The sequence below is a fragment of the Rhagoletis zephyria genome, unplaced genomic scaffold (assembly GCF_001687245.7).
Source record: "Rhagoletis zephyria isolate East Lansing unplaced genomic scaffold, Rhagoletis_zephyria_1.1 Rzeph_scaffold_02464, whole genome shotgun sequence".
Taxonomy (NCBI): domain Eukaryota; kingdom Metazoa; phylum Arthropoda; class Insecta; order Diptera; family Tephritidae; genus Rhagoletis; species Rhagoletis zephyria.
The window spans coordinates 42,372-55,332 of record NW_016159548.1 but is presented as its reverse complement, the minus strand read 5'-3'; the positions used below and the strand labels follow the sequence as shown (position 1 = coordinate 55,332).

The following is a 12,961-nucleotide window of genomic DNA, read 5'->3' as shown; positions in this document are numbered from 1 at the left end:
TGATTAAAAATTAATGTAGTATGTATAGAAATACATAGTAACAAAATCAAAAATCCATTTCACACATAATTCCGGTGTAAAACTCTAAATGTTTTCGAAAAAATATGTATAATTGTATTTGTGAAATTATAATATTTGAGTAACGATAGTCGTAAATGAAAATTTTTGTACCCACTAGCCCGGCCCACAATGTTGGACATAACTAAATAGCAAACCATTTGATTATCGTATATGCATTTGTATATTTGTGTACTAAAATCAATAAATAAATATGTATACATACAAACATATTTCAAAAAAAAAATAAAAATTGAATATAATCAAATATGCTGCACAATGGAATTTAAAAAATCAAACGATCGATTATGTCAAGATTATGATGGCACTGAAATCGACCAATTTGAATTATCGAAAAACAATTCACCGACAGCCGGCTGGTTGGCTTTAGTGTCACACGAATTGCATAATCGATTCGTTGGAAGAAAATATTCCTCAGAATGGGGGATCAACAATTAAAATCGGTAGTTAAATTCGACGTATTTTTTTCATGTATTCATGTATGTGTCCAATTAAATCGTAAATGGGAGATTAAAAAAAAAATTAAAATTAAAAAAATTTACTCATAATTTTGTCAAGCATCATATTGCTGATATTTTCATAAAAAAAAAATGCCATACATTGGTGAAAAAATCCAAAATTTACCAGCGATAAAACATAAAATTCACTTACAAAAAAATATTTAAAAATATATAAAAATAATAATAAAAATTATATGTACACATAAATATGTATAATTGTCGTTCCAGATATATAATGTTTTTCGACTAAAAATGTGTACTGAAGAGAAGCTTGAAATTAATCAAGGCATATTTAAGATTTAGTAAATGATTAACAACAAACTCGCATATTTACATTAGGGTGTATCACCAAAAAAAAAGTTGCGTTATTCCACCGGAAATGCTTTAAGACTTCCGCCAAAATATTTCGGAAAAATATTAACATCCACGCCAGCAAGACCGATTCGAAAATACCTCAGAATACCTTGATATTTTTTCCGTTGATAAAATTTTTAAACATTGACCTTTTAAACTTAAACTTTTCTATCTTCTGGGGAGATTTTTTTTAGAAAATATATTTTTAAGAGTAAATAATTTTAATTATAAAATCTCACGTCAAACTTAATATTTTTCCGAAATATTTTTGCGGAAGTCTTAAGATATAACAAACTTGATGTATATTTCCGATGGAAAACAGTACCGAGTATTAGTAGTTTTGAAAAATGAGTACAGCGCATAACGGTGTATCGAATTTGTAGATATGTATTACTGGTGTTGGTAGACAAAAGTCGATATGTAATCACAGTGTAACAGTTTTTGCAGTTCAATAAAAAAGTTTACTTTTGTTGAGTAGAACTAGCGAGCAGAGTGTAGTTGAGAGGGCTTATAAGAAATTGAAAATATAACTGAAATGTATATTTCGAAAAGCAACCACATAATTACATACATATGTACATTATTTTTTCTAAGTCAAATCGTAAAATAAACTTATAAACTTAATAAAATGTGCACTTCTTTTTTTATTTTTTAATTTTTTGTTAAAGGTAAGTTAAGTAAGAAACAAATAACAGTGTACCGTTTTCATTATAGACAATGCTTTTTATTTTGTTAACGTCGTCAACGGAAAAGCCCTCGCTCTGTATTGCACTCATCATCTTCCCGATTACTTTACTTACTGGAGCCGATGGTATCCTGGCCTAAGGCCAAGGCCACGCAATGAGCGGCATTTCCAGATGTTGAAAAGCCACTTACCGAAAATTGCGTGGGCTCGGCCTAAGAGGGTCTGCAAAGCCAGCATGACCTACATTTCGCAAAGCTGGAAAAGAGGCAAAGTGTCCTTCATTCCTAAACCGAGAAGAAAATCAGACGAAAAAGCTAAGACGTCAAGCCAATAAGTCTGATATTTTCTTTCGTCGGCTTTGGCCGAGACCAAAAACCTCGCCAATTGCCTCTGTCCTTTGTGAAGTTGCGCCAGTTATACAGCCCGGGTGCAGACAGGTCTTTCTGCACTTTGTCTTTCCATTGTATTCGTGGGCGCTCTTTCGTTCGTTGGCCACCCATCGGTGCCGCGACGGACGATCTTTTCACCGAAGCCTCGTCATCCGTGCGTTTAACATGCGAATGCCAACACAATCGGTGCAGTTTTATTCGCTCAACCATGTCCACGCCGTTAATAAAGCTCATACAGTTCGTAATTTCACGCTTTTTGGTAAGCGTAATTTTTGTTCATCTAGAAAGGGCTCTGCTTTTCGATTACCTAATGGGCCCAAAGTAGCACCGGTTGGCAAGAAACATTCCTCACTTGATCTACAGGCTAACAGTGTTTGTGGTGTTTATGCTGCATCATTGGTAGACAAGGTAATTAACTACTTCAGAGTTATATTTAATTGCCAACAGTGACGTGTGTCCCAAAAAACCACACCTTTGTATGTGCTTTTCCAGGTCTGAAGTTACACTAATAAGGTCCAATAAATGGATTCAATACGGAATTCAATCTTTCCCACAGCATCGTCGCCAGGACCTTATACATATGAAATGCTAAGAAGGCTAATTCCACGGTAATTGGCGCAAACCTGAGACTCCGATTTTCGGGCATGTATTCATCAGACCAAAGTCTGCTAAGAAGCTGGTGCATGCTCCCTGCCAACCCTCTGTTTCTCGGCTTTGCTCAGCCGCTAAACCATCTTATCCCGGGCTTTGTTGTTTCTGTCACATTATTGCGGTTCTCACCTCGTCTTACGAGTGGAAGCAGGTGAGCTTCGTCCCCATACATTGGTGCTCGAAACTTTTTTGCACTCGAAAACTTTGAAAAGTATTCCTTCCATATCTCAAGTGTACTCTGGACGTCTGTTATCATATTTTACATCGTCGCGTCATGTCTCACATGCATCCTGATAAAGGCACTGGAAAGATTGTTACCCATGTACATCAGATACCTTTTCTAAGTTCCAAGGTATCACATTAATTATATTTAGGGCAGGTCGAACGAAACCGTCCTACATTAAGTTGTAGTGGCTATAGAAAGTCAATAGTCAAGCAGTACACTCACGCACTCCGGCTATAGAAACATATCCGGTCACGAGGGGACTGGCGAAGGCTGGAGCATCTCTTGATGAATCCGAGGTCGAGACAATAAACTGTGCAGACGAAGTCATGAGGAGGGAAATGTTCTTGTGATTCGCACGAATGTCTGAGTCACGATGGAACAACATACTCGTAAAACCCTTCAAAAGTGCAAGGAGCACAGAATTATATAGCGAACCAGTCTAGATAGAGCTCCTCCAATCTTAAAAGACATATCCAGACTAATACCCTGGCAAAAATCCTAATTGGGCCTAAGTCCTTCATGCAAATGCAAGCTATTTGAGGCCAGGAGAGCAGAAGTAACGTACCCACAATTTCTTTTTTGTATACTTAGCGTCTTAAAATAGTTTCAAATGTGATCAGTTTCAAGTAAAGGTCGTAATTCTACATTACGTTACGTAGCTCGTTCGAGATGCATCAACAAACATTTTTTTTTCGAATAACGAATATACTTACTTTAAAATTTCCCCTTAATAGGCAGTGCAGCTACTTGAAGCTTTCACTAATTTAAAATTTAATGGGCGTAAATACTCAAAATTCTAATTAATAGGAAAAATTTAAAACCTGATAAAAAACAAACTGCTGAAATAAAATCGGTTGGAAATGCGCCATACAACAAAGGTGTATTCGCGTATTCTTCTAGCAGATTACTCCAATTTATAAAAATCTATCAATACGCAAATGCACATATAAAATGCATGCTCAAATTTCCAATTAATTTGAAAAATTAAAAATTATAAAACTGTAAACTGCAAAAAAACCGTTCGGGAATAAAAGCGAAATGCAACAAAAGGGTTCGGAAATCCTCCTGAAAAAAAATGTCTAACAGAATGAAAAAAATACTAATCATCAGGTGCGCCCTGCATTTGCTTTTCGTAAATCGGTCTAAAATTATTAACTTCACGGCCAGAGGACGCTGCTGCCAGAGAACGTTTAATACAAATTAATAATTCGTAATTGCTGCTTCTCTGTATTAAACGTTCTCTGGAATATATTCTAACGAATATGTAATGAGCTCAAAAAGAGTATCCACACAAAATTCATCGAGAAAAGTATTTACTTTGATCCGTATGGACCGAAACGGCAACATTGCTCAACTGTCAAATTACATAAAAATTTCCCAACCGATTCGCATTTCATCCCTAAAAATCCCAAAACAAATAAGTGGAACAAAAAAACTTATCACCCTGTACTTGCGTAGTGCATTCCAATGATTCCCGGTAGTGCATTCCAATGAAAAAATTCCAGCAAGTTTGACATTTGTTTGACAGATCAATTTTAAGAGAGAAAAAGATTATAGTTGGAAAAATTTTGCAATTATATTTTAAAAGTTAAGCAAACGCTTATTAAAGTGGCTTTAACAATAGTTTAAGAAAAAGAAGGCAAAGTAGCGCGTAAAATTGTTTTCTTGCACCACACCCACAAAGCAGAGGCGAATAGAACATGGTAAGTGCGCAGCGTTGGCCACAGCAGCTCCACTTTTAGACGAAAAAAGATTACAAAAATTGCAAAAAAAATAAACATAAAAGCGGCAAACAATTGTGGCAATTGCATAAATTGGGGAAAAATAACAAGAGTGCCCGAGCTGTACCGGTAGAGGTGGTGATAAGCAAGGGCTGCTGCTCCGAAGTCTGCACACCCACCACCCGCGCCAAGTGACTCGCCTTAAAAATTTTAATGACGTTGCATGACCATTTTCGACAATTTAATTGAATACCAATTCTTTTGATTATTGATTTCCCACTGAGAGGTCATAAATATCGTAGCAAACACCACAAACGCCACAATCGGACCATATTTACCACAACATTTACAAAAACAAAATAAACTCGCACATAAAACCTTTATTAAGACAATTGTACTACCACCTCAACTGCAATCACGGCGGTCGGCATGTATCCATGGAATTCAACATCTTACAGCCCAAGTGGCGGTGGCGGTGTCAGTAGCGAACGCCGCATGGTAATTGATCCAAATACAATAACACATACACTCACATTATAAAAATACTGCCACTTATCGGCTAACTGGTATACACCCACTTTCAGCAAAAACTCATTCATCTCTTAGTACCTTCCCGTCTTAATCCACATGCTCATATTGTGCGCTAGTAGTGTATAATGTGTCTTACACCTAACACTTGTGTACTTTTGTCTCTGCGCTAAATTCCAATGTTATCTATGAACAATTCAATCACATTGTACTTTTTTACGCTAGTTTGTGTCTGTGTCTAACGTGTTTCTCAAGCTGCCAATTATGTTAACTTGATTGTCATTAATAAATTCTAAGGAAAGCATCTGTTAGTTGACGGCACAATGCCTTTTATATTGTATCCTTTGCTGCAACGTATGCAAATCTTATGTGATGATAATAATAGTTACTTCTCTGATAAAAAATGCCTAGTGTAATTTCTTAACTATACTTGCAAACATTTTGATCACAGCAAAAGTTTTAAACTGTCAAACTTTAACTGAAATCATTGCCATTTTCATTCCAAATGATCAGGCTTAATTTAACCAATAATGATCAAATTTATCTCGCTATTGTTATTGTTTAACTGAATATATGCAAATGTAGATGTGAAAATATATGTGTACTACATGTACATATGTTCTTATCAGCGTCTACTCTTTTTAATAGCGCACACCCACTAGAATGTAAAATTAAATTAAAATCATATTCCAATGAAGTCCTCGCTAGAGCACTAGAACAGCTTATTTGTCATTGCTTGGCTTTTAGAAAGACGTGACTCGGTCTGCATTTTTCACACTGTTAAATTTGTTAATGCTAGATCAAAAGTGCATAACGATTAAGATCTGAAATATTACACCTCCATGTTCTTAGTAACACAAGTGAACACCTTACTAACCGAAAATAAAATCATTGAATCGCCAAGCAATAAAAGTTTAAATACATAATTTCATTCAGCTCATCAAAACTTATTTTCAGGTGGCTTTTGGAAATGTTTCCATCGTTATTTTAACAATACCTGCTCAACTTCCATAAATTAAAATTTTCGTTTTGATAATTAATCTCCTGATTCTTATAAATCCGTTACCACCGTTCCCACTCAAACCGCAAATAATGCGCTTATCATTGACTTGGTGTGGCTGGCAATTCATATTTCTGTGTATGTTTGTAAAGTTTTGTGTGCATTCAAAAGTATTCGCTCATACACTCACATGCATATGTACGTAGTATTGTAGTTGTGGCTTCGGAAAAAAATTCATAAGAACATTTCCATTGTTGTTTTTACAATTGTGCTAATTGGTGTTGCTATTCTACTCATCGCCGTTGTTAAATTGCACTTCTAATATGGGTTATACATCTGATATTTAGAAAAATATATATGTTTCTACATGTATACAATCATAACTTAAAGCTTGCTCGAGTATCAGTAAATTCGGTTGTATGTGTTTAACGGGCATTTATTGAAAGTAATTTTTCGCGCGATATACATATGAATTATGTATGTCGATCGGTTGTTGTTGGCTATTTCTCAATTGATGCCAAGACGCAAATAATGATTGTAATGAAATTGCAGCTCCGCTAAACAATGTAGAGTATGCAAACTCGACCTGCGCTTTTATAAAACCATTTATGCTCGCATCATATGTATTTATGTATAATATTTATTTTATTTCATATTTTCATTTTCTGCGAAAATCTGCAGACTATGCCGAGTGGTCTAGACGATCAGGAGAAGCTTTTGGCCGAAGCTATAGGCACAGCGAAAAAACAGGCATTCCAAATGAATCACTTCCTAGACAAGGATCGCATATTGGATGCGCTTAAATGTGCTAGCACAATGCTGAGCGAGCTGCGCACCTCCATGCTCTCGCCGAAGAGTTACTATGAGTTATGTAAGTTAGTTGTACTGGTTTCTACATTGTCACTGAATTTCTCATACGAAATATTTCCTTTTTTCACAACCTCAGATATGGCCATCACCGATGAGCTTTGCCACCTGGAATTATATTTGAGCGAAAAAGCCAACAAAGATACGGATTATTATGAACTTGTGCAGTATTCGCATACAATTGTGCCACGTCTATATCTGCTCATTACCGTCGGTATTGTGTACATCAAAAAAGATTCCACGCTTAAGCGTAGTATACTCAAAGACTTGGTAGAGATGTGCCGTGGTGTGCAACATCCACTACGTGGGCTATTCCTACGCAATTATTTGCTGCAGTGCACGCGCAACATATTGCCAGATGTGCTTGTGGCAGAAAACGAACACCATGGCAATGTATTGGATGCCATCGATTTCGTCTTGACGAACTTTGGAGAGATGAATAAATTATGGGTGCGTATGCAGCATCAGGGCCACTCTAGCGAAAAGTCACGGCGCGAGAAAGAACGTGAAGAGCTAAAGATTTTAGTGGGCACGAACCTGGTACGTCTTTCGCAACTCGAATCTGCCACGTTGGAACACTACCAGCGCTATATATTGCCTGGTATATTGGAGCAGGTGGTTAGTTGTCGCGATGCTATTGCACAAGAGTACCTAATGGAGTGTATTATACAAGTGTTTCCCGATGAATTCCATCTGCAAACCTTAGATCCGTTCCTAAAGTCGTGTGCCCAACTGGAAACTGGTGTAAACGTAAAAAATATAATAATTTCTTTGATCGACCGCTTGGCGGCCTACAATCAGAGGAGTGGCAAGGTTTGCAAAACCATCTTTTATACATTTAAGCATACAATGGTAGGAAATATTTTATTTTTGCAGACAAGCGGGACTGACATTGAGTCCATTATACCGCCTGAAGTGCAGTTATTTGAAGTGTTCAGCATTCAAGTGGCAAATATTGTGCAGGTGCGTAAACGATATTCATTATTATTTTTTATTTACATTTTCTTACGAAATTCACTTTTTGATGCAATTTTGTTTTACAACCCATATCCCATCACCTGTTCCCAATAGCTACCCGAAAAATTTACTGTAAATTTTATACTATGTCACAATAAATTTTTTCTTATGGGCGAAATTATCATATGTGCTAAGAAATTAGAATTTAAAGACCTTTCTGCAAAAGAATCTTGCGTCTAGTTATAATTCCCAATTATCACTGCAAATCTGAACTTTTGTATTGATGATGCTAGTCAGAGCAGAGAAAAATACAAAAAAACCCTTTCCTGTAAAATTTGGTTTTTGTAACATACGATAATTATGCTTGAAAGACTCTTCTTGAATTATATTTTTAGACTCGCACCGATATGCCACTGGAAGACACGATATCTCTGCAGATTGCGCTGCTGAGTCTCGCGCAAAAAGTTTACCCAGATCGCGTTGATTATGTGGATAAAGTGCTTGGCACCACGACACAAATTTTGGAGAGCCTAGAAATGAATAAGTAAGTAAATTTAATTTAAATTTTTAACTGTAGACTAAGATATTCAAAGTGTACCTTGAAAGGTGCAATAGAAATGCACTCGAACCTTATTCTCAAAATATCCCCTGGTGTCGTCCGAGTTATATTGAAAAACCTCTTACTATCAGCTCCTGTTACCTTTGAAGCTATACTTTGAATTGTAAATTTAGCGTTATTGTTATAACATCTAACCATGGAACATCTTCTTCTTTATTATTTCAAGCATTTCTCATTTCCTGTCGGTAAATCAAGAATTATCGCGTCTCCTACGCATTTGCATCGATTTCTACAACAACGCACTGACTGTTATACAACTAAAGAACTTCACGCCACTACTAGACAAGTTCGACTATGTTTCACGAAAATCAGTGGCCCTCTATTTGGTTATGAATGTGCTTGAATTTGAAACTCTCATACCAACAGCTGAACAAACTGAACATGTACTGACCATAATCACACCGCTAATCAAAGACGAAGAAGTGCCCATTGGTCCGGATGGCAAACCAGTTCCCCAACCAGTCAATGGTAATAACGTCGATCCCGAAGAATTCGCCGAGGAGCAAGGCATTGTTGCGCGGTAAATTTGGTTGAGCTCCTCTTGCATGCACACAGCTATTTAACTTTATGTTATTTTGCAGTTTCATCCACTATATAAAGTCCGATGAACCCGACATGCAGTATAAAATTCTACAATCCGCACGCAAGCATCTGGGCGCCGGTGGCCCACAACGCATCAAGCATGTTCTACCGCCACTCATCTTTTCTGCCTACCAATTGGCCTATAAATATAAGGCAATCGCTGAGGAGGACGAAAACTGGGATAAGAAGTGCCAGAAAATATTACAATACTGCCACAGCACAATTGCGGCGATAGCCAAAGCCGACTTGGCCGATCTGGCGTTGCGTTTGTACCTACAAGGTGCGCTGGTTATTGGTGAAATAGGTTACTCAAATCACGAAACAGTGGCTTATGAATTTATGACGCAAGCATTCTCACTGTACGAGGATGAAATATCTGATTCAAAGGCACAGTTGGCAGCAATTATGCTTATCATGTCCACATTCGAACAAATGGCATGCTTTAGTGAAGAGAACGCTGAGCCTTTGCGCACAAATTGTGCGCTTGCAGCCTCTAAACTATTGAAGAAGCCCGATCAGTGCCGTGGTGTGGTGGCGTGCGCTGCGCTCTTCTGGAGTGGCAAGTAAGTTCAGTCCAGACAGTTGCTTTTTCTATTTTAACTAACTGGTTATTTACATCTTTTATAGGAAAAATGGTGAGGAGATGCGTGATGAGAAACGCACGCTGGAGTGTTTGAAGAAGGGCGCACGTATAATTGCGCATGTAAGTAACAAGTAATACATTTACGTGCAGTTGAAATTTCTATGACCTGTTTCCCTTTAGTGCTTGGACGTTGGTGTACAAGTGCAGCTATATGTCGAATTGTTGAATCATTATCTCTTCTATTTCGAACGTGGTAATTCCCTGATTACTGTGGCAATGTTAAATCAGGTGCGTATGCCTTATAATATTTTGTAAGAATGGTCAATTTTTAATTACCAAAAATTGTTTCAGCTTATCGCCAAAATCAACGAGGACTTACCAAATCTGGAGTCCACAGAGGAGACTAAACAAATCGAAATGCATTACAAAAACACATTAGCGCATATTAAAAGCCGCATGGAATCGAACGATGCGGGCTTGGAGGTTTCATTCGCCGGCATTTCCATAAATTAGTAAATGTAATGTGTCATTACTTAAAGCGCATATAGTTTTTGTACAGCGTGCGTTCTCAGTATGGTTTTTATTTGAATTATCTCTATATACCGTTTGCATTGTATGAATGATAGCAGTATGTAATTGAAGCGCCAGCAGTATGAACTTCCTTTTGAGTTTTAAAACACAAAACGCTTCCCTATTTTATTATCTGCTTAAGTTGTAACTACAGTGCTATTTTTTTCACTTCTGCACTTAATTTTTTGTTGCATATTTTACAAAAAAGCATAAAAAGCTAAAGATGGTATTCAGTTGTTCAAAGTGATTATATATATGACAGCTTCTATTATGTGTTTAGCGAATTAAAATTATATCGAAATTCCATTTATTGTAAATCGATTGGAAGACTATTATAAATATTGTATTGATTAAATTGTTAATCACTTGATTATTGCTAAAATTATGCCCATTTATTTCCAATTTCTTTACACATTTAAACCCATACTTACGATTATTATGTATGTAGGCGATAAAGCTTGTTACTTGCTTAGCTTCTCCAAATCGGAATTATACTTCAATTGCTGCAATTTTTAGTTGCTTAAAACAACAACACATTCTTGATAACAAATTTTTTATTTAGTATTACTACACATATAAAAACAAACATATTACAAAAGAACAAAGTAAGCAATGGACATAAAAATTATGAACGCTGGAAAATATCCTAAATATTCGAAAGCAAAGCAACAATACTTTTCGGCTAGTAAGCGCTTAGAAAGTGTGCTGAAAGCATGCAGGAGCTACCGAATATGTCAAGATGACTTAAAAACTAGAAAACACTGATTATGATAAATTCTTAATAATGAATAAATAAACATTGAGATAACAGAGTTTTAGAAAAAAAAAACATAAAATTGTTTTATTTTGCTTTGGGAAGGAGTTTTTAGGTACTCAAAAAATAAATTAAGTCATACATATCGACAGCCTTTAGAAACGGACTTTGCATTGCCTATGTATGTATGTATGAGTGTTTTAAATGTCAAAGTATATCTATTTTTTACGAATGTGTCTTTTTTCAGTGTAACCAATCAATAAGCAGGAATGCAACAGGTGTCGGCCGGCAGTCAACCTCAGCATACCAGGCGAATAGCACTGAATGGTAGGCTGCATGCTTCCGTATTATCATATCCATAAGGGTTTAGTTTTTAATCCAAGCTGGATATTGGAAATACTCGGGTCGAAGTATTTTAACCTGAGTTTCATAAAAGTGGATACATAGTTTCCTACATTTTAATTGTCATCTCCCGCGAACGCCTTCGCAGAATGAGATAATAAAATAATAAATATCATGTCGGAGGGTTAGGCAGAACTAAAACCAATATACTCATTTACTCCTATTAGCCATGGGGGCTTCGATTATAACAAAACGGCTGACACTCTTGCCAAATTTGTGATCCAATTGAATCTTTATGGTCCGCAACTTTTTGTGGGCCATCATGAAAATATACTTCAGAGCTTCGAACAGTGGCGAAGGAGAAAGAGGAAGGAGCTATGCGAGATATTCTGAACAGGCACTTTCTGCAGAGGCGGACAGCAGGTTCTGTAGGTGCGTGGATCTATACATGTATTCCGTGATTGCCCAGTTTCCTATTAAGATAAGTTTTTATTTATTTTTTTAATTTATTTAATTTCAAGGGTCAACCAAACCACATTCCATTTGGAAACTGAATGGGCACCCAACAACAAAAAAAAAATAAAACATTTTCTATGGCTTATTAAAAGAGTTCTTTATTCGTACATAATAAATACTCGTCGCTTCTTTATTATTAACAAAGTAATTACAATTAAATATTAGCATTAATATTCACTTAAAACTGTAGCTTTTCATTTACAATGAGTACGTTTATACATAAATACGAAACACACATAACGTGCGCAGCATTTTAAATAAATTTTACAACTAGCCTAAATATTAGATATGTATTTATTATATAAATTGCAGAATTGTTAAATTATTCATTAAAAAATTATATATAGTAAATTTTCAAAAATAGCTAGTAATTTTAACTGAGAATGGCTGACTTAAACTTTTTTTTTGGAATTAACATAAAAATTACTTAGTACATATAAATATAATTAAACAATTACATACATAATTCTTTAAACTACATAAATATTTCGCAGTAATTGGCAGTAGACGTTTACCACTTTTTCTATATGTATTGGTGCTTGTTGTTTTCTACGCATTTATGCAGTGTTCGGTTGCTTTAATTTTTGGTCTCAGAGAGTTACCAGGCAGTTTAATTATAATATAATATTGAAAAAAAAAGAAATAAACTGACGATGAACATAAAACACAAATTGTTGTAAGGCCAATAAATAACAAAAAAAAAAAATTTATAAATAAATAAAGATAAAAAAAATTAAAAAGTGAAAAAAAGACTGAAAGGGGAAAATTAATTTAAAAAATATCTTAAAGTTATTAAAATTACTTAAGCGAAATTATAAGCAAGCAGTCAAGTATAAAAAAGTACAAATAAAAACCGTAAAACAAAAATACTAAATTCAATTAAAAGTGTTATGGTGCAACATGAGAAGTTTTTTTTTTGAATAGAAATTCGTGTATAAGGCACACAGAAGCAATAAACCTACTTGCAATCACAAAAAATCTTGCATTTGTTTAGTTTACTTACAGCTAGAGATATATAGAATACCGTTAGAGTTTTTAT

The 12,961-nt window shown here is 35.5% G+C and overlaps 1 protein-coding gene across 4 annotated transcripts; it reads left to right on the top strand.

Annotated features, from left to right (window-relative positions):
- Positions 1 to 4,363: 4,363 nt before the first annotated feature.
- Vps35 (Vacuolar protein sorting 35) lies at positions 4,364 to 10,856 on the top strand. 4 transcript variants are annotated; one of them, XM_017621445.1, is made up of 10 exons: positions 4,364 to 4,586; positions 6,814 to 7,003; positions 7,079 to 7,812; positions 7,876 to 7,962; positions 8,352 to 8,500; positions 8,742 to 9,095; positions 9,157 to 9,720; positions 9,785 to 9,860; positions 9,921 to 10,028; positions 10,092 to 10,856. In XM_017621445.1, the coding sequence occupies exons 1-10, from the start codon at positions 4,584 to 4,586 to the stop codon at positions 10,251 to 10,253; spliced, it is 2,427 nt and encodes an 808-aa protein (XP_017476934.1). In that variant the 5' UTR covers positions 4,364 to 4,583; the 3' UTR covers positions 10,254 to 10,856. The 4 variants fall into 4 exon arrangements, with proteins under 4 accessions (XP_017476934.1, XP_017476931.1, XP_017476935.1 ...); XM_017621442.1 differs by lacking the exon at positions 4,364 to 4,586 and adding an exon at positions 4,593 to 5,102; XM_017621446.1 differs by lacking the exon at positions 4,364 to 4,586 and adding an exon at positions 5,811 to 6,270.
- Positions 10,857 to 12,961: the final 2,105 nt, after the last annotated feature.

What these genes read in the sequence shown, in the direction of transcription:
- Vps35 (XM_017621442.1), top strand. Translation starts at nt 5,034, where the DNA reads ATGTATCCATGGAATTCAACATCTTACAGCCCAAGTGGCGGTGGCGGT. An exon ending in GAAGAGTTACTATGAGTTAT is followed by an intron (nt 7,004 to 7,078) that starts GTAAGTTAGTTG and finishes TCACAACCTCAG; the next exon opens with ATATGGCCATCACCGATGAG. An exon ending in GCGCTCTTCTGGAGTGGCAA is followed by an intron (nt 9,721 to 9,784) that starts GTAAGTTCAGTC and finishes CATCTTTTATAG; the next exon opens with GAAAAATGGTGAGGAGATGC.